Raw genomic sequence first — 27,042 nt, forward strand, 5'->3', positions numbered from 1 at the left:
CTGATCTGGCTGAGGCACACACACACACACACACACACACACACACACACACACACACACACACACACACACACACACACACACACACACACACACACACACACACACACACACACACACACACACACACACTACACTGACTTCACACATGTAGGTGCCCCTGGAAATATCAAGGTTTTTGCTAAAGGCATTAATGAATGTGTTGTATCTCTTTGGAGAGTTCAGAAGCTCTATTTCTGACATCATTCCTACCGTGATGATGCATGAATAGGGGGAATACAGTTAAAATAACAATGTAAACTGTTATGTACTCTTTGGCAACACCTGTGGCGTGAAGCACTGTTTCCTGGGAAGGTTTTTGGATCTCACTTCCCAGAGATCCAAACAATTTCGGGAATAGCCAGGAACGTTGCCACGAACACACCGTTTATGATACTGGAAATGTAAGGGCTTGCATCACATAGCCATCAACTCAGAAACACTTGTGTTGCCTCGTTTGGTGTTTCATAATTACAAATTTAAATGGAAATATCTCAACATTATTTCTTCAGTTATTATTTCTTCACGTGCACATCCAACAAAGTCTGTTTGAGTTTTGGTCAGCTGGCGTGAAAGGCACCAGATAAATCATAAAGTGAGATATGAAAAGATTCTAACCTAAAGCCTTTAGTTGCTTTCCTAATTACCTACATTTGTCTTTGTTTTATGATCAGTCCTTCAGAGACACAAACCAGTAAATACACAGCTTGACCTGAAGTCAGCCTGGTTTGTGAATCTCTTCCGAGCTGAGCATTTCCCCTTATTTTTTGGCCTATTAAGCAGTGATTGCACTAAATATAAACAGCACAACTTTTTGTTTCAATGTTTCAAGGTTTCAAGGTTTCAAGGTTTCAAGGTTTTATTGGTCATATGCACAGCAGATACAACGTATATGTTGGCAATGAAAATCTTATATCCCATGCTCCTCCAACAACTCAACATACATGGTGCAAATAAGATAAATAAAATAGTGCAAAAAGAGAGAAGAATATTTACAATAACAACAATAAAGATTTGAGGATGTGAAATATATACATATGTGGAATACATTGAAAGTATTTAAATACTTTACACTGTTGAATGAGGAGGTATGGACAGATGCATATATTACGTATAACAGATGTATATGGCAGATATGTATAATATATAGATATGTGTACTATAAACAGATATGTATGGCAGATGTGTATAATATATATATATATATGTATGTGTGTACTATAAAAAGATGTGAGCAGACATTCACACAGCTCAGGAGTTCAGCAGTCTTATAGCCTGTGGTATAAAACTGTCTCTGAGTCTGGTAGTCTTGTTAACGTGCATCTTGGTTTAAATACAAAACATGCAACAGTTTGCTGGATTTGCAGTGGTCGCCTAGCACCAGAACTCCAGTTTTTGCTGACCATGGTTCAGAGGAGTGCTGGGCGGTATACCGTTTCGTACCGAATACTGTGGACGCATGGTATGAATTTTTCATACCGCAATACTGTTGAAAAAGTGGCAAAGGGCACTCGGCAGTGCTGAAATGCATGCTGGGGTACAATGCCAAGAGTAGTAGCAGCAGCTTAATACGTGGAGCTGAATGTAATGAAGGACACTGAAGAAAATGAGTCTGGAGATGGAGATGCATATGACACAAGAACACTTGTGCTGTGGAGTGTCTGTTGTTTGGAGTTTTTTGGGATTAAAAACCTGACGTGGAACAAACAAGCTTTTATTGCAAATGTTGTCCTACTAACATTGTTCCCCGAGGAGATATCACAAGTAATTTACTCCACCACATCAACAGAAAACAATTGGAGTACGAAGAATGTATGAAAATACGATCTGCTTCAACATAACACTGGTGACATGTCTAAAGTAAAGTTGAGTCAAGCGTCAATTGATGAAGCATTTGTTCAAGGGACTGCCTATGTAAAATATAAATGTAAATACGTTTGCAATCATTGATAAATAAATGCCATGATATACCATGATACCATTATAAATTAGAGAAATGCTGTGATATGCCCAGCCCTAGTTCAGAGGGTTTTCTGATTTACTCAGTCTTGAGGATAATGCTTCCTCCTCAAAAAATGAATACAAAAATGAATGCAGTTTTAGTAAAGTGTACTGAGTGTGTTTGTCCCAAGGTTTTGGGTCGGTTATCACATCAAATAATGAGATATCGACTGTTTATCTGTTGATATAATGACTGATTTTTCATTCTTTTAACTACAGTGAGACATTTTTAAACATATCCATGTAAAGCAAGGACACTCATGCAGCCTGGTATTTGTCACGTACTGTAGGTATATAGTCCGAGTTATGCTTCAAATCTTTTTTATCTAGATGTGATTATAATGACTCTCAAGCGCGACCAGGGTCATTACACTTCTCTACATCTCATTTTAATACCCTACCTTTATGCCAATTTCACAGTCAAATGAACAGAATGTTTTTGGATAGAGTTTTGAGGCGATGAGGTGTGCCTTGATGCCATTCAAGGATACTCTGTAACATTTTAGGGCTTTGTTACAGATACCAACAGAGCCGACAGATCCTTTGTGTATTCTTAATATAGACTATTTTTCTTAGGAACAACTCTCCATCACACACACTCACACACAAACACACATTCGGCAGTGCTGTTCATCAGACCTAGCCATCGACATAGGGAGATCTCTCCTTAAATGGTAGACTGCCCAGGGGCCCTGTCTCTGTTTCCAGTGCTCAAACCAAATTGAGACCAGGTCTGGGAAAAGCTTTTTAAAGTGTAGGAGAGAGAAAGAGAGGGGATGACAGATACCGGCAGAGCAGAAGCACGTGAGAGAAAGAAACATGGAAAGAGGCGTGACAATGCCTTGTAGAATATTATTCTTGAACCTGAGAAAAAGATGCTGTAGTATCGCAGTAGCTCCGTCAATAGGCATAGAAAACTGGAATGGCTCTCGACTAGCAGAACTCCGCCAAGGCCAGTCATGCATTCATGTGATTATATAACCTGCTTGGTTGACGTTACAGTGGCAGTTGTACATAGAGTGTGTTGGAGAGATACTCCCTTTCCCTCTGGAGGGAATGTAAGTCAAAAAGTCAAAAGTCCACTTTATTGTCAAAGTTTCCACATGTGTTACACTTACAGAAAATTGAAATACCGTTTCTGGCAGTCCCACAGTGCGAATACAAACAAGAACATATAACATAAAAAGATAAGAGAAAAAAAGGGGGGTAAAAAGGGGTATACAGACAAAAACTAAGTAAGTAATATATACATATGTTCGACACAATCAACACAGTTTGACGGTAGTGCAGGTAGTTCTTTAGTGCAGAAAATACTTTGTGCAAAGTACATTTTCAGTAGCAGCGGAGAATAGAAAGTGACTGGTGCTGGATGAGTCCTGGTAAGGATGTTTGTAGACCATTTACATGCTCAAAAACCTATAGAACACACTGCACTAGAAGGAAAACACCCACAACACAACTCAATAGGGCCCCTTTAAAAGAAACCCTACATGTTTTTTCAGAGAAAATGTGTCTGTTAAATGTCTATGATGTTGCAAGAAAATATTCTAAACAATGTCACTAAAATCTGTTCCTTCTTTCTCTTTCCAGCCTGAGAATCTACAGAAAACATGGCTGAGGGAGTTTTACCAGGTACGTGATACAGTTTCCAGCTAACATATGTAATAGTGTTAGTCCAGCAAGTTGCATATTACTGCTTGGAGCCTTTTCAACTGATTTACTGGCCCCTTACCTTCTGGTCTCATGATATTCCACATGGCCAGTTTACTGGTGCTGCAACGGAAATCTCCAGTTGTTTTCCTTTACAGTAACATACTGTGTTCCTAAAGTACACTCCTTTATGTACTTTAACCACACTCCAATGTCTACCATTGCACAGAATGTTGTTAGAGTTGTGACCTACTCATTTCCTTATTTAATTTGCTATATTTTGTTCGCAGTGGATGTAGTATTGGCCCCGGCCTGCCACTTGTTTCTAGAGTGTTTTTCATGAGACTGTGACCACAAATCCTGAGGCTAGTCCACATGATCTTCAGTTGGAGATCTGTAAATGAAGTCAAGACAATGCATCCGTCTCTCATAGCTGTCTTTCCTGCAGAGATAATATATTTCTGCAGTGTTTTGAGCAAAAGCTTCCATGTCCCCGTCATCAAAATGTATGTTTACTTACATCTTTTTATAACTCTGTCTTTAAAAGCAATGATTGGAGACTCATGTTCACTCCACGTATTGCATTTTTATTTTCTTTCATAAAAGCAAAAGCTAGAGCTCAGTCATGTTTCATATCTATGTTTGATCTACATAGGAACCCCTGACTAACCACAACTCTTTCCACTGGGGTAAGGGAAGTGATGCTGCTACAACACTCAACTGCTGTCTGAAAGAGACAGACAGATAGAGATAGAGTAACACAGATTACACTTTAGCTGTTAACCATCCTTTTTGCCACTTCCAGATGGCTTATTTTTATATCACATGACTGTGGTGTAAAATAACTAAGTACATTTTCTCAAGTACTGTACTTAAGTAGAATTTTGAGATGTACTTTACTTGAGTATTTCCATTTTGTGCTACTTTGTACTTCTACTGCACTACAATTCAGAGGTAAGAGGTGTACTTTTACTCTAGTACATTTATTTAATCCCTTTAGTTACTTTACAGATTTGGATGAATGATGGTAAATATAATCAGCCCTTAAATCAGACTTTAGTTCAGCTGGAGTAAATTCAGCAGCTAACCTGCAGTATACAGAGTCATTCAAACTTGCTTTGGTTGATTTGTGTGTCATTGATTCCGACCCGGCGGCAGACATACATCTGTGGGTGGGCATTTGATTTACAAGGACGGGCCCAATGTAAAAAAAATACATTTTTATATTGCACCCCCCCCATCTGCAGGTAACGAACAGTATGTGTGCCTTTTTTTTTTTTTTAAACCCCTCTATTGTTATGCTTTTTAAGCCCTCCGACCTCCTGTCTGCATGCAAAGAGCGCTCTGCTCTTTCCTCCTCTGGCGGTGTCTCTCAGGGCTGAGCAGTAGACTCTCACGCACAAGTAGCAATACAGTCAGATATTGACCTGTGTTTATGCTGACACGCTGTTAGAACCATCTCACATTCACACACACTACGTCTCTTTGCTTCACAGCAGCTTACATTTCAATATATTTGGGCCTGCCACGTTCTTCTTAAACATTCATGGCCTCATGACTTTCCTCTCTGCTGTTCAGCAGCAGGTCACTCCCATCACCGTCGCCCTGCTTCTGAAGAGCGGGTGCAGTAAAGCCCGCTTCTGGTGCTGCAGGATCAGCATTCTGATTGGCTAACGCACATTTGTGATGCAAACTCTGTGTAACGATTGGCTTGGAACTTTTGTGTTGTTATCCCTTTGTCAATTGGGTTACATGTGCGCTAAAAACATTAGAAATGAAATGTACTATCGCTGCATGTGCCTGTAACAACGCTGATTTCTCCTGGGCAGGCCCAAATCCTGGATGGGCGGGCCTGGCCCCACCCTTGACGCCAGGCCTGCATTGATTGTAGAGTTGCCAACCAAAGGGCATTAGAGCCATGAATGTCTGGTGATGTAGTCTTTATGTCTCGGCTAGAGAGCGAAACAGGTCGAAGACGAGTATAATCTTACAACTTAGTCCAGGTGCTACATGCAACTACACTTAGATATAACACTGTTAGTGAGCGGAGGTGGAAAGTCCTGCATTCAAAATGTTACTCAGTATAAAAGTACTCTCATCTAAATGTACTTAAAGTAGCGACAGTAAAAGTAGTCATTGTTTGATTGGTCCATTTCAGAATAATATCTCTGATATGTTTTATAATGATTGATCATTAAAGTGTTCTCAGAGCTGGTAAAGGTGCAGCTAGTTTGAATGGCTCTGTATACTGCAGGGTAGCTGCTGAATTTACTCCAGGTGAACTAAAGTCTGATTTAAGGGCTGATTATATTTACCATCATTAATCCAGATCTGTAAAGTAACTAAAGGTATTAAATAAATGAAGTGGAGTAAAAGTACACCATTCACCTCTGAATTGTTGTGGAGTCCCTCAAAATAGTACTTATGTACAGCACTTAATACATTGTACTTGAATAATTCACTAAGTTACTTGTACACCACTGCAAGTGAGAAGAAAGTCAGCGCTAAAATGGTAATGTGTTGTTAAGAAAACACTTTTTCACTCACACACTCAAAACGAGGAAGTGGTTTATCTTGCATTAGTTTCCAGTTGCAGCTTAATTGTGAAAAGTATCTTGCATGTGACCAAGAAAAGTTTAGAGTGGAATTTGTTGATATGAAGTAAAAGGATAAAAGCCATGCAGGCATTATGGTGTTACTTTAAAAGGGTTTTATCCATATGCGGTATCTACTCCCAAGTTTGCCGGTTTGATTCCCAAACACGTTGAGCAAGTCAGTCAATGTCATCCCCTCTATCTGCCCTTTCACCTCTGCATCTCCAATTAAGGCACTTCCTGTCCCAAAACAAAGTACAATGCAAAATGTGAATAAATCCAAGAGAAGAAAAAAAAGACTGGAATTGATCCTTTGATTTGTATGTAAAGCAGGGAACAACTTCACAGTAGAGGGCAAGTTCTGCCCTCCATGTGGAGCAAAGGTATGCCGATATTTTCCCTTGGAGTCGTAGTAGTACCCTTACAATTCACATTAAATAACCTAGAGGTGAGAATGATCTTCATGAACTGAAAAAGTGATATCATTTTTTCCCTAACTTGAGAAGTTTGCGTGACACTTATCTTGTGAAGTTTTGTAATGTTTCGGGAAATGTATGCATTTTGGGATTTTTATCAATAAAAGCTCCTTGAAACACATATTCAGCAGTGTAAATCCTACAAGAGGAGCTGTGTGCGCACACTTTTTTGTCATCCTGTTGGCTCATAATAGCCATACTTGTGCCCAAATTACACATACATAAATATACGTTCACTTATTTCTCACAAGAAGCCAATTCTTTGACCGATTCTTTCCAGGGAACTAGCGGGAAAAGTGGTTAGGTCCGACCGGTAGGTAAACCAAATACATAAATGCAGCCTCCAACGCTGCTGGGAAAAATAAACAATGTTATTTACTATTCCCAGGAAGCCCGGGTTATTGGTTGAGAAAATATTCCAGACTCACCCTAAACACACACAATGTTTCATTCTATTCAGCCTCAAGCGTATACAAGAGCACTTTTGGTCAAATATTATAATATTGTTGCAGGATCAATTATTTATACCTCTAGCCTAAAGGGATATTATTCTGCTTATTTATGAGGACGATTAAAACCTGAAACAATACTTGTTAGTACAGTAGATGTCAAATCCTCTGAACAACTCACGAGATGTTTGAGATCTGCAGTCCAATGATTTATCTGTGATGGATTGCCTCATGTGGAAGTCATGGATTTTTCTCATATGACCTCAATACACCCTATACGGAATGAATGTGATGCAGAGGGATAACTAGGAAATCAATTCTGAATACATACTTAGGTTTAATGGTTATTACCGGACCAGTAAGTACCTTTTTGTGTCAACTAAAACCAACAGCACTTATGTACTAAGAGCTGAAACATATTGAGGCGTGTTTGGTGACTTTATATTTCTGTGACTCTACAACAATTAAATGAAGCCTATAGTTTGTGTGCAGTAGGATTTACTGGCAACCAAATCCGACATCAGCTCAGGGGTCTGACATGATCCTGCTCATGGAGTTGTGTAATACTGTCTGTACTGCTGAGTCCAAAACCAATATTTAGATTTCACTAACCAGGACAGTGACACAGTAGCAGTAACAAAGTACATTTACTCATGTACTGTACTGAAGTGCACTTTTGAGGTACTTAAACTTTACAGAAGTATTTATATTTCCTTTGACTTCTACTCAAATCAGAGGTAAACATACTTTTTTTCAGCAATACATTTATACAATAACTTTAGTTTCTTTGAAGATTCAGATTATTGATATGATATTTCTCAACTTGTTTATCGTGTATTAAAAGTTAGGTTATTCATTTTTGGGTAAAATTCACAAGCTACCCTTCAGTATATAAAACTCTGGAAAAATTAAGAGACCACTTCAGCCTTATAATTATCTCTTGTTGTATTATTCATAGGTATGTCTTGAGTTCAATCTTTATCTCTAATGTATGGCAGCCATTCCAGTTTCTGTTGAATTCCAACACAGAGAAATGTTGTCAGTAGTTTAGAGAATACAATTAAAGTAAATGAAATAATTAACTCAAAGTCATACCTATAAATAATAAAACAAGAGAAAATGATTACGCTGAAGCGGTCTCTTAATTGTTTCCGTGGCTGTTTTAACAGCTGCTTAATTAAAATGCTGCAAAAAATGAATCCATAAAGAATGATATGATATCTTTCTAAATGGGCCTTGGCTTAGAGTATTGACTTATTCTTTATGAATTCATGTTGATGCAAATTATTTTATTCAACATATTCATTTTAAACTCTTACTTTTGGAAATGTTTACTCTGCTGTTTTATTACTTAAGAAAGAAAAGATCTTAGTACATTGTCCACCGCTGCAGCTATTTATATTAAGTTCCACCAAGTGGACATTTTATTAAAGCTACAGCTATTCTGCATAATTTTTCTAAGACAAAAAAACCCGCTTTGGACATATTTAAAGAAATGTTGCCTTAGCTTCGAGCCTCTTGGTGGGTGTTGACTTAGGGCGGGTTCCAACATAAAGGTCCGGTTTCTAAATCGAACCAATGTGAGCTTCATACATTGCTTTTCCAACCGGTCTGGTTTGCTTTTCCAAAAATGGTGCGCTTCCTGTGATTGGTTTGAATGGTATTAACACCAGAAACTGCCCAAAGTTCACTTCAAAGCGGCCACAGAACCACCACAGAGCCGTTCTTTGGGCCACACCTGATTTCGAGTGAGGCATTTACAAACCCAAACCAACCAGGGCTGTGTTCATCTGGGCTGAAAAAGGCTAGTGTGAACACAATGCTACATCTGAGGGATGGTGTTGCCATGAGATCCGCTCTGCTACTGAACAGAGAACGTATTACCTATGTCTGGTACACAACAACCATAAGCGATTTATCAGCATTCAGGGCCTCGCCTCCCTATACGCAGAACACACGTTGTGCATACGGCATGATATTGTGCGAGGGGGGGCCTTATCTAATTTGCAAATGAGGCAGAATTTCCCCGCCGTGAGGCCCGGTGTCCGAGAATAACGCATTAACTTGGACAGCCCTAAAAAAACAAAAACATCTAGATTAAGGTACAACTATGCAATTGTGCATTAGAAGAAGGATAGTGTAAATTCAACACACAATCAGGTGACATTGAGAAAAGTGCAGCAGAGATCAGGAGTTTGCTTCCTAAAAGGCTAAATTGTACAAACACGTTTTGAGTTTTTTTAAAGACTTCCACCGAGCTGGCTTCCCTGATATTCATACATATATTTATATGTGATTATATTAAAACAATACAATGTGCGCCTTTTTTATGCATGCAAATCCAGTCCACCTCACAAAGATTAACGCTTGAAGCCAGTCTGCCGACCTGAAACAATTTGGATTTTTACAGCCTCTCTGAAATAAAATCCTGAATTTCAAATGCAGTTTAGCAGTCTACTATTTTACCCAGAAGAAATGTCAAAGAATTAGCTGAAAAACAGCCATTAAGAAGTACTCAAAACAGACAGTGGCTCAGAGTAGATTAAATGAGGGCTCTAAAGGTGATCTTGGAAACTCCTTTGGTGCATTACTCTTTTCTAGTTCTAGCAGTTGTTATGATTGCTCTGACACCAACTAATCTAAATCTAATAAAACTGTGTCATCATGCATTAAAAATCACGTTATTTGAGAGGTAAACGAACATCTGCTCATTGGGCCTCTCCAAGTCTTCCTTTTTGTCAACTTTTCTCTCATAAAAATTGCAGTCACTGGCGTGCCAGAACATGCAGGCTGTCAGGTGATTCCCTCTTGTACATGTTGTCAAGCACTGAGGTTATTGGATTTCATGAGCATGGATCATGTCTGTTTGTGTGTGTTTTTGTCGAAGCATGTCTTTTGACTTTTGGTTAGCGCTGTTGAGGAATTCTGTTTGCATTGTGCAGCAGGCTTGAAGGTATCATATCTCTTAATGTGTGTGTGTAGTGAGACGGAGGGAAAGAAAAGTATGCATGGAGAAAGAGAGAGAGAGAGAGGTGTGCCCCTGTGCGAGCCAGGCAGTCCTGTAGCCTCATGCCAGCCGACTGACGTCATGGAAACAAGCATCAGACTCTGAACTCGGCGCGGCTGGGAACAGCCAGCAGTGACGGCGAGGGTGAAACTACAATCAGCCACGCTGCGCTAGCTCATCGTGACCTCTCTGCTCACACAATACACTCACTGTGTCTCCTGCTCCGTTGGCTTGCCCGCCTTGTGGTCATAAACTCTCAAAACTATAAACACTGGAAAAACCTCTGCAGACATGAATGAGAAAGCACTTGATGTGTGGCATCGTGTCATGTCAGGCTTCTGCTCGGAGGGGACTCTAATAGAATCCAAATGGCGTTTCACACAGGAAAACTTTGGTCTCATGGCCAGTAAATTGAATTACTTCAATCATGTGGGATGTTAGGAAAGTGAAGGGTTCAATACTTTGGTCTTGTCACACATGTACACAGATCCTTGAAATTAAGGCATTGAAGCCATCCTAGTGATGAGCAGTGGCTCAGGGTTACAAAAGACCCTCATTGATCCTAATATTTATTACTACAATAAACAGTATTTTATTTAATTTCACTGTACAATATTTAAATGTACATTCTGTTCTTGTCTATCATATTCTGTTTGTATGTGTTTAGACTCCTGCATGTATTTGGTCACTTACAATGTCTCTGCAACGTTTAGCTTATTGTATTTATTTATTTCTGACATGTAGTTTAGTTCATCTGCAACATAATCCGCATTTTGTATTCTCCTCTATTCTTACACTATTTTTATTTTATTTTGAAATTGTTTTATTGTTTTATGTCTTATATATATTTATGTTGCAATGTTGGAGGAGCTTCAGACTTCAGATTTTCATTGCCATAAGTTCACTGTAGCTACTGTGCATATGACAATAAAGCCTTTGACTCTTGAATGTAGTTTAGGAGTTTGGTTCCTTTCTTAAGGGCGCTTTAAGGATTTAAATAGGTTCCTTGTGACGAACCAGTTCACACTCGATAAAGATTTTACGTAACCATTTGGATCCCAAGCCAATTTCGAAAGAGTATAAGCCTGTCATAAGGAAACCTTTCAAAATGTTTTATTGGAGTGTCAACTCAAACTGTTTAGCCCCCAAGTGCATTATGGTTAAAGGGCAAGTGTATTAATGACACACTCAGAAAACAGTTGCTGAATCACAGGCTTGTAAGGAAAGAGCTGTGTTATTTTTCTTTAAAACAATTCATCCCGTTGTCCCTCTGTAACATCCTGGAAAACACTGTAAACACCTGAAGCTGTTAAACTGGCTCTCACGTCTGCCTGTCGGTGCCTGTACTTTCACACCATCGCTGTATCTGTGTCCTATAACAGTCTGTGTTTAACCTTTACTTAACAGCTTCAGGGAATTCCTCAAGGAAGTGAATCGATCTAATCCATGACACACCTTGATCATAGTTCATGGCATACTTGTGCCAGTTACTGCCCTCAGAGTTAACTTGTGTAGCTCTGTTTATCTGGGCAGCTGAGTAGCATTTCTGTATGATTGTTATCTTCAACATTTACAGGAATCTGCGTTTCAATGAACGCTTTAAAGGGTGTACAGAAACATTAGTCACCACATATAAAACAAAGTTATGCTATTACTCAGCTTGTTCTTCGCGTGATCTCAACGGATATGAATATCTTAGATGGTATATTAGAGAAAGGAATGCAGAAACATCCAACAAGCTTAATTACAGGTAGAGCGAGTTATTTTTGACTGCAAAACAATACTGGAGCGTATGACACTAAACAAAAGTACAGAAATGAGGTGGTAACACTTTCTACTACAAACACGTCTGTAATTCATTAACAACATACTTTTATTCTGTAGAAATCTGCTTATAGCAGTGTAAATTCAAAGTTATAAGCACTCAAGAACATTCCTAATGCTTTATAACTATTATCATAACACATTAGACAACATTTGAAGGACTTATAAGGTCAAGCCCTATAATACTTCACTATTTATTTAGCAAAAATCATTGTTATAATGCCACAATGTGCTGAATGTAAATCTGAATTTATGTTAGTCCAAGTAATTATTGTTTGCTTTAAGTAAAGTACAATGACCACTTAGATTAATTGATAATGAATTATACAAATAATATTCTCTCTAGAATATCTCTAGCTCTTTTCCATGTGCAGTCCTTAGGTAGGTACATAACAATCAACAAACACTACAAACATTTCATAATCTCTGTCACACAAACAATTATTAAACAAAGTTTAAGTACAAGTCAATAAAATAGTACATCTCTCTGTTAAAATATAATACTACAATACCGTTCAAATAAAAATAGAATGTGTTATGAAGCATAATGCATGTTAACTGTCCTTATAACTATACTTACTCACTGCAATCAGATGAAATATAATGCATTATAAGTATGTTTATAATATATATAGACATAGGGATCATAGAAGTTGTTAACTACCACTATTATTTGGGAGGCACATGATTTATATTATGTTAATAAATAGAATCAAACCCTGTACATGCACTCTCAGCGTGTCTCCCAGTCATTTACACATAGGCAAAGCAGGGCCATTTGCATGCCCAACATGTGTGCAGTAGCCTTGGTTAAATGGGAATCCGGCATTGCTGCTGTAAACCCACCAGTGCTTTGCATTGCACCACAATGAATTGAATAATCCCACAGCTCATTTGCATTGGAAACTTCTCTAGATAGGCCTTGATGATGTTAGGTCCCCACATCTAGCCTGGGATCTGTAAATTACAGAGACGCTGAGTTGAAGGTCATCAGATGGATCATTTATTTGACGTGTCGCCTGAACCGTTTATGGAAACGCATGAGATGTACTGTACTACTTCTTGACTTAATCAGCATAAGAAATCATTCCTTTGTCCCAAAGCGTTACAACAGCAAAGTTACAGCGCAGATCAAAGGCTAACAAACAGACCTATATTACATTTATTAATATTTGATCTGAATCAGATTCAGCATTACTTTATTCTTCCCGCAACGGGGACATTTCCATTATTACAACAGCAGATAAAGTGAGGACTCCAGTTGTATCATGAAGCCTCAGTTGTTGTACTTCAGCTCACATACTCCTATCATCCCTCTGATTATTTCCCACCTCCAAATAGGAACCATGAAATTAGACTCAGGCTCTCCTGATTAGTCTCATCAAAGGCCCTCTCTGTCTAAAGAAGATATTTGTCCCAATGCCGTTCTTGACCTTTAACCTAGTTAACAAGGCTAAAACTGTAAGAACACAAACTTTTATTTATTGGCAATGACATGCATAAATAAAGGATAACAAGTTCAGGAAATGTCAATACCCGGCATCAGAAATCAGCTGAGCCAGCCTCTGACTCTTACAAAAATGAATAAGACTTAAAAACTTGCAAGAGGTGACATAATGTCCAGCTGACTCTGCTAGTCCTTTCAGAACATAAATCGCCGGTTTGGGATAAAAATATACTGAAAGACCTCTTTTTACAAATATCAGTTCATAATCTCAAACTGTTTTCAGCCTTGCAGCTCACCTACTTTCAGGGCCCTGAAAGTCCAAACCAAAATTTGAACCTAGGGAATGTGTTTTGTTACCTTAACTGCTCACTTTTAATGCATATATTCTAACACTCCAAAGTACCGTCTACGATGCTACGACCTGTCGTCATCAACGTCTTGAGCTCAGTCCGTCTATACCTTCAACTGATTGGTTTATAGACAGGCTCGAGATGTCACAAGAACCTATTGTATACCTACAGTATGTCCAGAACTGTGACTATGAATTGTTGAACCATCAAATTGGACATACATGGTGCCATGATTTAATAAGGTTAGACTGAAAGAGTCATTTGTACACTTGCGTATCCTCAAATTAAATACAGAGTTCAATCCCAGGCCTAATGTGAATCAGAGTGTCTGAAGATGCGGTCTTGGTGGTTGTAATGTTATATGTCTGTTTGCTTGTATCTGGTCTTAATATTAGTGCTTGTTGATTTTGCTAATTGAGCTGATGCAAGAAAAATGAAAGATGATGATGAAGTATTATCGTATCTTACCATACTCAACCATATCATACCATATCATACCGTATCGTATCGTACCGTATCATACCGTACTGTATCATACCGTACCGTATCGTACCGTATCATACCGTATCATACCGTACCATACCGTACCGTACCGTACCGTATCGTACCGTATCATACCGTACCGTATTGTACCATATCATACCGTACCGTATCGTACCATATCATACCGTATCATACCGTACCGTATCGTATCGTACCGTACCGTACCGTATCGTATCGTACCGTATCGTACCGTATCATACCGTACCGTATCATACCGTATCATACTGTCCCGTACCGTACCATATTGTATCGTACCGTATCGTACCGTATGGTACCGTACCATATTGTATCGTACCGTATCGTATGGTACCGTATGGTACCGTACCATATTGTATCGTACCGTATTGTACCGTACCGTATGGTACCGTATGGTACCGTACCATATTGTATCATACCGTATTGTACCGTACCGTATGGTACCGTACCATATTGTATCGTACCGTATTGTACCGTATTGTATCATAGTGTAATGCACTTTGATGCCACACTTCTGTTGGTCCAATAAGTGGCTTAAGTATTGGGGGGCACAATCTAAATATAAACGTAAATATGACATTTTAATTTCGATCTGCTTATAGTTTCCTATAGTCAAAAGATGTGCTGTTCAACCTGGCCATCAAGTTTTCTCTTCTCCTTCCTCTCTCCATTAGCTTTTTGCTGTCAACATGTCCACCCCTGTCCCTCTCTTTTATATAAGTAAACATTTGTTGAGCAACTTTGCACACTTGACTTATTGGGATTATTTATTCAGTTAACTCACTACCAACAAACCTAGGAGACACAACCTTTTCCTGATAACCCTAACTTGTGAAAAACAAACCTGTTTGAAGTCAACAGGAGAGCTAGTTAACCCTCGGGTTCAGATCTTACATTTGATTGCCTCAAGGTCTTATGATATCCTCCACAGGATCACCTTAATTGAATTTTGAGTGGTTAATCAACTTTGTAACACCTAACACGGTCAAATATCAGCCATGACAGCCATAGGAAATTTGCTCACCTTAATTTAGGTTTTTCCATCAAGTGGTAACCACCCAACCTGACAACCATGTTCATTTTGGAATACAGTCTATTCTTTGTATATTCACTGCAGTTATTCATGTGAACCAGTAGTCTGAGACAGCGTTAGAAGGGTGTTAAATAGAATGTTGGGATGATTATTGTTATTTGTGTTAATGTAAGAGCAGTTAAAACTGACCGGTCAAATTTGACATGGAACACCAAAGTAAGGGGTGAGAAACAAACCCGACAGGAGGGTTGAAGTTAGCTTTCAGCCCAATTCTACACAACCAGCAACATTGTGGTTATTATGCTGGATAAATGATTGGTTATTTGATAATACTGACAGGTAGGTGAAGTAGGGTAGACTTTACTCCTTCAGCCTCCTCTGAATGTTTGGCAAAGGCAAAGTTCTACAAATGTACAATCTAGACAAATAGGAAAATCTTTGAGATGTAAATGTTGCGATGGAAAGAAGAAGACAATAAAAGAGGGAGGATGAGAAGACACACCACCATATCAAACACATCAGTGTCTGACATGCTGGTGGGGTTGAGAAACGCTCCCATATGGCAGCTTTCTGTGAGTCAGGCTTTCCTCAGCTCTGCCATAGCAGCTGTCACCGTCTGAGGGCTGTTTAGAGATGCCACTACTGTTGTTAGCCATCATAAAATCATGTTATGTTGATACAATATTTGACATGTCAATATGTCGGTCAACGCTCACCTGAAATGTCAACAGAATTCTTTGCTAACTGCGGTTCCTTTAATTGGATAGTGGTCACGGCATTGCTCTTTGCCAAAGTAAAGCCAGGTTGATGCTGTTTGGTTTTTGGTTTCTGAAAGCATGGGTGACTCTAGTAATGAAATTACCACCTGGTGGTTTGCCAACACAGACCTGAATTTACAGCCTGGAAAGATAAATAGAATTCAGTCGATTAACGCAGTACACACACACACACACACACACACACACACACACACACGTCACATAGCAGCCTGACATTAGTTGCAAGCTCCTTGAGAATGTGACCTTTTCCATCGTGACTTGAGAGGTCCACTAATCTTTCCAAGTTTGAGCCACTGTAGGTCCCACTGCTGGGTCATCGGGCTAAGTGACAAGCCATAGGTTGATGGAAAATCCATAGTGTTATTGCCATACATTACTTTTATTTGATTGGGCCTGTAGTGAGCATAATGCAACCATAAGGCGGGGTGCCGGTGAAGTAGCAGGGCTCTTCCAACCTCCCCTCCCCCCAACACCCAGTGACATTGATGTATGTTCTCTGCCACCATCCATATGCCCGACCCTGTGAGTGCTTGTGAGTGCTGTAAATCACCCGGTGCTATTGATTTTTCCATTAGAGGTCAGCCGCCCTGAACACCTCTGACAGGGTGCTCACAAACACCTCGCTCTGTGGGAGAGGTAGTGTTAAAGGAAAGCAACTTGAGGTCACGTGACTGGATGGAATGTCTTGTAGCAAGTGAATTTTACCGCTTTTTACTTTATCTGCAGCGTGCAACCACCCTTTTATGTCAATCGCAGATAGACTTCTTTTTTTATAGCTTCTAGTCAGAGGTATACGGAAGAAGATTAGGGCCAGGGCAAAAAGATGTTTGAGATCTGACCAGAATTCTCTGGTAAAAGTCAGAAAAGTCAGAATTTCTGCAGAATTCCAACAGTTTAAAGTAACAGAATCAGTGCACATTTGAATCATTTAATGCAGGACAAAAGACACTATTTTATTCAGTATAAAGTCAAACTGTACAAAAAACCCATTAAAAGCAGGTTTGGTATGTGTTTCAGTTATAGAATTTGTGGCAATAGCTTAGGCAAGGCAAGTTTATTTATATAGCCCCTTTCAGCCCATGGCAATTCAAAGTGCTTTAGTTAGTTACAATTTGGCCGCCTAGCTGGTAGAGCTGGCTGTCCTGCTGCTTGCTCCCCATGTGGAGGACTTGGGTTTGAATCCCACCTGGGATCACTCCCCATGTGTCTTCCCCTCTCTCCCTCATGACACTATCATTTAAAAAAAGGCACAATGTGCCCCACATATCTTAACAGAAATATAAACAAAATGTCAAATGTAGTACATTTTTTACAATTTTATAGGCAAACCATTTCCACAACTTTGGCCCGAGTTGCCGCACAGTTTTTGCTGCAAAACTATTAGAATTGGTATTAATATATACTTTTTTGGGTGGGCCAAGCTGGCCCCTGGCCCCTGGTGGCACCACCCTGCCCTAGAACCGCCAATGGGTTCAAGTCCCTATTGGACCAAAATGAACACTGCGACTGGTAGCAGGAGAGGTGCTATTTTGCCTCCATTGTCCCCAGACCACTTTGCTCTGACACCAAAAATGCGTGTGTGTGTGTGTGTGTGTGTGTGTGTGTGTGTGTGTTTGTGGCCTTTGTATGTAATGTTATCTTCCCTTATAGATTAATAAAGTACGTTGTCCTATTTCTTCGGTGGTGTGTATTTGCTGGAGTTTATTCCACATTCTGTGAAGCATTCCTTACACAATCCTGCAGTTGTGTTTGTTATTGGAGCAGTGATGTGTCAGCACGTGCACTGGTGTGTGATGGTCCCTCACACCCGGCTGTACACACTGAGCTGCAGGCCCTTCCCTGATGCTAAATGAAGAGGTGTCGGTGTTTCGCTTGTGGAACAAGCTCTCTAAGTGCCTTCTGCCTACATTAGCAAGGCACTTTGTCTTGTGTAAATATAGTAGCATGTCACACAGCTGAGTTAGGAAGAGTTGTGGAGCCCCAGGCGCCGGGCTCTTTAGGTTTTGCGCCCGACTGAATAATTCAGCTCAAGGTTTGTTTAGTTTGAGCAAATGTGTTGTAACAGCTGCTGTGGTGTACTGACAAATAAAGTGGACGTGTCTGTCCCTTTTGAAATGCTCACCTGTGTTTTTCCTTTCTTTTACAGACAATACAGACACACAAACCTCAGTTCTTGGCATTGCACTGTCAGGAGGTGGGGGGGAAGAACTACGAGGCATCCATGTCACACGTGGATAGTTTTGTCAAGTGAGTATCTTGCTCATGCCCTCTGTTGTCATTTTAGCAATTGTTTTTAATATTATGGTAATAGTTGAGCAGTTACCATGAGAGGGAAACCCTCTCCCTCAATGTGGAACACACAGGAGTACAGTCTGTTGTAAAGTGACAGACTGCTCCCCCCACTGGTGACATCACAGCTGTACATCGGCACAGCAACACATGTTGTTTGTTTAAGTGTAAGTGTAGGATCAGGATGAATTTAGACTCAGTTATTAGAGGAACCAGTCTCTACACCACTAACAGTGCCTAGCTAGTTCAATTGGTTCAGTGTTCTGTCATCTCTATTCTGATTTATTCGTTAATCTGCATCTAGAATTGTTAGTTGGATAAAGGTTAGACCATATTTTAAGTGTTTTTTTTCCCACATGAGTTAAAAAATTGAGAAATAATAATATAGAGGATAAACATAACGACTTAATATATACAAATCAACAATATGACAATTCAAATCCATAGAGTATCCGTAGAAAATGGAACATACAATTTAGAACTAAAATAGACCAGCCTACTACTGAAATATAAACATAGGATGCAGTAGTGGCAGTTTTCATTTATGGAAATGTAATGAGCTAGATGTTAAGGACATTTCCTGATGTGTTCTGTCCATCAGAGAGCTGTTGTCCAGTGATGTGATGAGGGAGTACAACAGAGCCCGTGTCTACCTCGATGAGAACTACAAATCCCAGGAGCATTTCACAGTAAGTGCTCTTTGATGTGTTAGTGGTGCAGTCTGTGTTGAAGTACACAAACTCTTGGAACTTCAATTGGTTTTATCTTTCAAGCATATATGTTTTGAATGAGAATGAATCGAAATTGATTACTATAATTATTTCTCTTGATTCAATATATTATATATACTAACACCAGGATTTTATCGGGGACTGTTGAGCCAAAACATTGAATAGAATTACGACACAAAACATTATTCTAATACAAGCTGGAAAACAGACTGCAGAATTTAAAGGATTTTTGTAAAATTAGACACAAATGTAATTGTATAACTGTATTTAACAGTCACCAAGCATGACACAACTAGTCATTTGCCTCAATAGTTCCTGGACAGGAAGATATAAAAAAATAAATGCAGTATATAATAAACAGTAAGCTTCATCACACATACAAAACATACATTAAAGTGTCAACATGTTTGATTACAGGTTTTGTCATACAAAGTTTTAGATCAGTGATATAGGTGTATTTATTCTCTATGGTTTTTGTTATTAAACTATTACACGCTTACTTAATATAACCTGTAGTTTCAAAAATAGCCTTTTCTCTGAGGTCACTAAATAAGAAACATCGCAGACAGGTTTCTGAGTCATTTTGCTCTTATATTAGGACACTGTGGTTACATTTTTGCTTGTGTTGGAAATCGTAATGTCCAGTCTGTGTAGACAGAAGATAAACTCAAACGGGGCCCCACGGATCCTTAAGTTCTTTTGGGCCTGTGCTGGTAATCCAATTCAGTGAAATGTAATAATGCTCAAGACTGAAATTCTGTAAAGGTGTCTGACATTTTGAGATACCTTTACTATACTGTATACTGTACTGTTCCATTGCCTGCCACATGTGCCTCTATGTGTAGTTACAACAGATGGCCACAAGATGGCAGTAAATGCTTGGAGATCATTCTGTTGTCAGAGCTCTGTTAAAACTCATCAGGTGTTCTGGGACTGTATCTTTAGTGATGATAAGGATTTATAAGCAAACCTGGTTCCTTGGAATTATATACAGGTTCATACATTTCCAAAATAGTGCAGCTGGATATTAAAAGACTGTATACCAAAGTTTTGTAATAAAATAAAAGTCATGCAAATGTCTGGTTTTGAAAAAGTCCAAGATTGGGTAATATGTCACATTGACATTTTAAAGATTCAGATTAATACTTTCTTCGTATGTAAATATGCAAGTTTCTTCTTTAACTTACAAACTATAATCATACTAACATGTTTGAATTAATTTGGCTTTATATACACTTATCTGTATAACATTAAATCTTAGAGAATCAGCCGTTTCTTTGAAATTACTTCTCTTCCAGCTGAATAGTTGTTTTGAATGTGGCCTCTTGGTGGCGCCAGATACTCAGTGGCTCAGCAGTAGCACAGGACTCCAAGCAGTGTGTTCTAAAATAGCACTACAGTTTTATATGTGATGCTTAATTGACAGACTACAGGTAAATAAGATGATGATGTCTGCGTTCCCCAGAGATTATTTGGAAAGCACGGACTGAAGAATAACATACCAAGAGAGGTCCCTGTGTGATGCGATGTCCCCACTTTGTCTGTAATCAGACTTGTGTGTGTGTTTGGTTCTCCTCCATGGTTTTTGCTGTTTTCCCCACGCTACACTGCATCTCCACAAACGCTCATAAATCACAGCAACCACTGAGTCATGTTTGCTCTTTTCAAAAAAATATCACAAACATTGGCCTTTAGAAAATATAATTATCTACCATTTCATATAAGTGCCGCTAATATTCCCGGCATTATGAGCTGTTTATTTAATGGTGTTTGTCTATGGATTAACCTTTTTGTTGTATTTTCATTTTCATCAAATAGAGAAGGCAGCTCGGTCTTCTCTTTATGAATCAGTCAGTGGAAAGGGACACATCTGATGTGCTTCCTATGATGTTGATATTGAAATCCTGGCAACAGTAAATATGAGTAGACTCTACAGTCTTTCTGACACAGGGCTTGCCATTTGTCTTTGATTACATCACCCGTATTTGTTTTCTCAATCTTCGATTTCTCTCCCCCCGTGCTCCGGGGATAATTGTTTGTTGTCTGCCCCCACCTGTCAATTTTCAGATAATGTAAGTGGGGACACTTTTGCGTGTCCACTTTGTATGAGTGTGTTTTTGTCCGCAGTTATGTGAATGTATCTTTTTGGAGGTAGAATGTTTTGGATGAGTGTAGTAATGTAGCGAGTGTGTGCTAAAGGCCTCTGAGATTGTTTACATGCCTGCCCAGTGTGAGAGTGTGTTTGTGCTGCGGTTCTCTGGCAGGGAAAGAGAAGAATGTGATTGATAAATGAACGTGTGAAATTCTGTTATGAGAGACTCTTTTTTTATGTAACTGTGATTGAAGAGGGACACATAATGGATATGACATTCATGCTACATTTAATCAGCAACTTTTCTCAAGCAGAAAAGCTAAATAACAGTTCCCAGCCCGACAGATGTGGATCTCAGTTGGCTTTTCTCTTCTTTGATATTTAATTGAATGTAATTTTGTTTTGTAGTGTTTTTTTTTAAATGCCTCAGTGCGTGATGAATAGGATCGTTATTTTATGTTCAAGGCAACATCAAGTTTGAGTCAAACTACTTTCGAAAACATAATTCACCCAGTATATACATAGATATACATTTTCTGAGGTGTTTTTTTAGTTTAAAATCATGAGTTGTAAAGAGGAAACTACACAGTCTTCAGAACTTACAATTTAAGTTTAAACATTTTTAATTCTTCCAAAAGAAACGGTATTTACGTTCCAGCCTATACTTGATATGATATACAAAAAAGAACGTAGTTGTAATATCTGCTCCTGCTATTTCAGTCACTTGAATTTGGTTGATCCCTACTTTCCTCTATGCTCTGTCCTTTTTCTGGACCAAAACATGCATTGAAAAATTATTCAGCATGAAATGGGCATTAGTGGAAGCGATGGCTGTGCTTGATTCCGAGGACAGGATAAATTCCTTAAATATTGAATTATCAGATGCATTTTTAAACTTCCATTTTATTATTATTATTATTATTATTATTATTATTATTATTATTATTATTATTAAGTTTTTCACAATTAAAATGAATGGCACCAGTTGGCTAGGAGCATCTGGTCTCTCTGGTGGACAAAATCAACCGCAGAACAAGTGGAATAGATAAAACACAACAATACATTCGAGTCCATCAGTGTGGGACAGTAAATATAATTATTTATTTGAAATAATTCAGAAAGGGATTAATATAACACTTTAAGGTTTTGAAAGTTTTAAATCTGGCTGTGAAAATAAATGTAGCCAGAAAAGGGGACCCCAAATGAACGTTTTCTTGTGATTTGCTGAGCTAAATCAGTTAATCATTTACAAAATCCCTCCAAATTCAACCTGCTGTCAGTGAGGCAGTGTAGGGAGCTGCAGCTGCGTTTGATACTGTATCTTTCTTCCTCTAAATGGAGCTGTAATAATGTCCTGATGTTAAAATGCTATATGTTACACCTCTGTGCTGAATGTGAACAATGAGCGTCCGGAGCTCCTCCCTGCTCCCACAGGAAGGCAGCATGATGGGGCAGAGATGAGTGACACGTCCCCCCTACGGCTGAGCCTGCTGTTTTACAGCCCTGTTAAGGTATACAGCAGGTAAAATGTCAATTAGGAAGGCCCGCCCTGATAACTCAACTCCCAATCCACTTGTTCTCGTCCATTAATATTTATCGATGGGCCCGGCCCTGGAGCTGCGGCCCGTGTCATACGGAATGATGTGCGCTAACATTACCGCTTCCTGAGAAACGCCACTGCCAACCGCCATGCACAAACACACATCTAGCACTGTCACATGGTTTAATCAAGCTATCCACACACACAGACAGTGACACACACTGCAGCCTCAGCCCTCACTTGTTCCAGGGCATTTTAATGGGAAATTAAAGGCATCCCTCATGCCTGTGGTCTGCAGGACAGGAATGAGAGCAGCGACAGAGGATAAATCAGCCTCTCTGGCTGACGGCACACCGCTGTCTCCTCTTTACCCTGTGCCTGTGTGTGTATGCATGCATGTGTGTGTTGCTTAAGAGACAGCATTATAGTATGCAAGCACTCTGTCCCGAGCAATTTGTGTCATGGATCTGAAAATACTGGAAGTTCAGAGTAAGCTGTCTGCAGTCTTGATTTCATTATCATGGGGTCAGTGTGTCTTGTTACAGGAATACAAGCTGCAAATGGTAATAGACTTCCAATGAGAAGTAATATACTGGCGTGAATCTCAACTGAAAAGAAGTCGGACATGTATTTTTCGGCAAATACGATCGTCTCAGATTATCAGATGATTAGAGAAAAGGGAATTACAGGAAAGCAGCAGTACCACAAACAGCAGAAAGACAAAAACAGATCCTTCCAGGAAACCACACACTGTTAAATAAGAGAAGAGCAGAAATAGGTTTTATGAATATGGATAATGCACAAAGTCACAGTCTGCTGTTCACGAACTTAAAGCTGGATTTATTTGTATGCTATTGCTGCCTTTGCTGGTGGCTCATTGATATTTCTTTGCGAGCACATGTCTATAGTTGCGTTAAAAACAAACTTAGAATCAACTCGCATCTGTTTATAAAACTGCCGTCTTTTTAATTAGTTTTAGATGTCCACAATTCAACTATGCATCCTTCCAACAGTTGCTCAAATTAGACTCAACTTCTGTTCAAAAAATGAATGATTTGTCTGATGCTGGTGACTTTCTATTTGCAAGATTCATGTTTTATGTAATCCATTATAATCATGTTGTAATGCAATATAGTGTGTTAAAAAGTTTGACTTTGTTTCACTTTAAATAATCGCAAACAGAGACCACTTATAGGGACCTAACTCACATTATATTGCATTATAAAATGATTCAGATGTAAAAAGATAATGGGAATTACCATGCACTTTGATTCTTGCTACACAAACAATGTAAAAACTGAAATAAAGGGATGAATATGATGCATTATAGACTTGAGCATCTTGCCAAGTTCACTAACAAAGAGAGGTATAAATAGACCATGACTGCTGACTTAACCAAAGGCTTCATTGAGCTGTCTTTCAAAAAGGACTAGCTGATTTGTTTGTGTGCATTATGAATAACAAAAACAGAATCTCATATTGTACATTTAATCCTCCTCCATGCTACGGAGGAGTCTTTCATTTCAGATTACAGTCTGTTAGGGAATTTTTGGATTAGGTGGTTACACTTTTTCACAGCTCATCATTTTCTCTTTCCTCTGTCTGCGTTCCCAAGGCATAGTTCTTTGGCCTTGGATTGCTGTAATCTCCCTTAAGGAGGTGCAGCTTGGGCGCGTTGTTGATGCCAGTCTATGACCGAGCACAAGCTACCATGAGATAGTTATTGTTCAGGGACGTCTAGAAGCCCCTCTTATCTGGAACGTAGGCTCCCTGGCGCACATTCTTTTCTATGGACGACAGCTTTAGTTAGATTCAGGGTTCATATTTGTTTGGTCTCACTGATGTAGAATGTTGAATATACACTCAGAACTAGTTAAAACCTCAGACTGCAGTAGTGTTCTTCAGAATTGGTCGGGCAACTGCTCTGTCAACTCGTGGCTGCAGCAAATGTCTTGTCAATTCTCCGGCCGTTAACTTCATAATGAACCTTCAGTGTGTGCCATCAAAGTTCCAGCTCTCTCCGTGTCTCTCTGAGTTTTGTCTCCATTGCTTCAGAAGTTTCCCTCACACATTCTACTCAAATATCTGGATCAACAAATGTGTTCTAGTGACTGAAATGTTGACAATCCTATGTACTATATCTGCGCTCTTTCAGGCTTTGAGTCTACCAATGGGTAGTTTTAGTCTCGGTTTCTTTCTTTAGTCCATTAGTTTGAAGCCTTTTCTAAGATCCTCACATGATTACATGTGCTACTTCTGATCGTTTCTTTGTTGAACTTTTTGTTTTCTTTGTCAAGATCTGCCCTACTGTAAAACAATCTGGATTGTCTGGTAGGATATTCAATTCAATGAAATCAATTTTTTAAAGGCAAACTGACATTTTATGCATGGCCAACCTATGAACATTTGTTTTGTTAATTCAAGTGATTTGCTTTGGTTGTTAAGGCCATATACACAGACTATGTACATTTTTATTAGAATCGGCACACTTCTGATGTAACGGCTATTTGTTTTTTGTATTGAGTGTATTTGTATGTATATATACTGATGTATGTATGTCTATACATATTTTTATTTTTATATTCATTGTATATCTTTTTATTTAATACATCGGGACTGTGAGAAACAGCATTTCGATCTTTCTGTCTGTACACACAAATTGAAAGATTGACAATAAAGTTGTCTTTGACTTGACTGATAATGTGGCAGTCAAATCGTAGAAACAGTGTGCAACAGGCGCCTGTTATAAAAATTCACAAAATCTGTAAGGACATCACTTTTCCGCTCATGCAGGGAGCCTACAGTAGGCATAAACCAGGTGTTTTTTTTTACCTGTCCTGCCCGGTCTGATCACTGGTCAGCAGAGCGGGCTGTCAGTAGCTGCCCGGCCTCACTCTGCTCCGGAGGTGAGTCCTTAATTCTCCTCCAGGCAGCGCGCTGTAATGCAATCATCGGTTCGGCTCTGCTCGGCCAGGAATTTATGAACACTTAGTGTCCCTCTGTGCTGACAGGGCCTCAGCGCCAGTGTGTTTACGGTATTGCCCAGAAATGCATGTCACTCGCATTTATCGCCTTTTTTCCCCCCCCTTTTTACTGCATCTTATATCACCCCCCCCGTTCTATCTTTTTATGATGAAACAAATCCAGGTTGCATATAGACATTATATACTTTCCAGAGAAAGTGGGGTCATAGAGGAAAGGTCTCTGTGTACAGTCTGTTGGTTTTACACACTGAGGTTAACTAGCAGGACCAAGAGCAGCCCCCCTTCCTCCCCCACCTCTCTGCCCCGTGTTTAAAAAGACCACAGCAACCACATAAGCAGGTTAAAGTATTGCTAACTAAATCCAAGAGAGCTCTTATTTCAATATGGTGAGGAGCGCGCTGCAGACTGAGGCCACTTGAATGGAGTAGATGTCAGCCCGGTAATATGGCCAGGCCATAACTCTCTGCGGCCATCACTCATACTCTCGGGGCAGACATAAGTGCATACACACACACACACACATATATGGTGACAAAGACGAATAAACACTGACGCAAGCACACACGTTAAGACTCACACACACACACACTCAGGACACGGGGTTGAGCGACAATCAATGAATCTGCCATCAGGCGTGAGTTATGAGGCAAAGAGAGTGGGCCTTCCCTGTGTGAAAACATTTTGACTGAAAATGTAGATATAATTAATAGACGGTGTAAAGAGGTGGAGAAATTGATGCATTTATTACAAGGACTCAAATCTGGGGGAACGGAGCCTTTTGGCCTCCTGGGCTGCCTTCATACACACAAACACAAACACACACCAAGCTTCTCGTCATAAACAGGGCTCTGATAGAGTGTTTAACAGTGTGTGTGTGTGTGTGTGTGTGTGTGTGTGTGTGTGTGTGTGTGTGTGTGTGTGTGTGTGTGTGTGTGTGTGTGTGTGTGTGTGTGTGTGTGTGTGTGTGTGTGTGTGTGTGTGTGTGTGTGTGTGTGTGTGTGTGTGTGTGTGTGTGTGTGTGTGTGTTTTGGAGTTGTTGTTGTCCTGCGGTGGTGTGTGTTTGTGTTGGGTGGGGTGCGGGGTCTCCAGCCACAGATAATGATGTGATTCCAGCATGAGGCGGGCCGGGTGTACCTCGCCACCGTCCATTATGATGTGCGGCCCCCCTCCAGCCACCGAGGGGGGGCAGAGTGAAGGTGAGCCTGTCATATCGATCTTTTTAGTGCTAAAATATGAGC

At 39.6% G+C, this 27,042-nt stretch overlaps 1 protein-coding gene across 2 annotated transcripts in view; it reads left to right on the forward strand.

Moving 5' to 3' along the window:
• LOC134858611 (inositol polyphosphate-5-phosphatase A) overlaps positions 1–27,042 on the forward strand; it is a 162,642-nt gene that overhangs the window by 34,526 nt on the left and 101,074 nt on the right. For both annotated transcript variants that reach the window (XM_063874588.1, XM_063874589.1), the window contains exons 2-4: positions 3,631–3,672; positions 18,315–18,415; positions 19,059–19,146. In XM_063874588.1, coding sequence (XP_063730658.1) covers positions 3,631–3,672; positions 18,315–18,415; positions 19,059–19,146 — 231 coding nt within the window. The remainder of the gene's footprint in view (positions 1–3,630; positions 3,673–18,314; positions 18,416–19,058; positions 19,147–27,042) is intronic.

The sequence above is a fragment of the Eleginops maclovinus genome, chromosome 22 (genome assembly GCF_036324505.1).
Source record: "Eleginops maclovinus isolate JMC-PN-2008 ecotype Puerto Natales chromosome 22, JC_Emac_rtc_rv5, whole genome shotgun sequence".
NCBI classification, from domain to species: domain Eukaryota; kingdom Metazoa; phylum Chordata; class Actinopteri; order Perciformes; family Eleginopidae; genus Eleginops; species Eleginops maclovinus.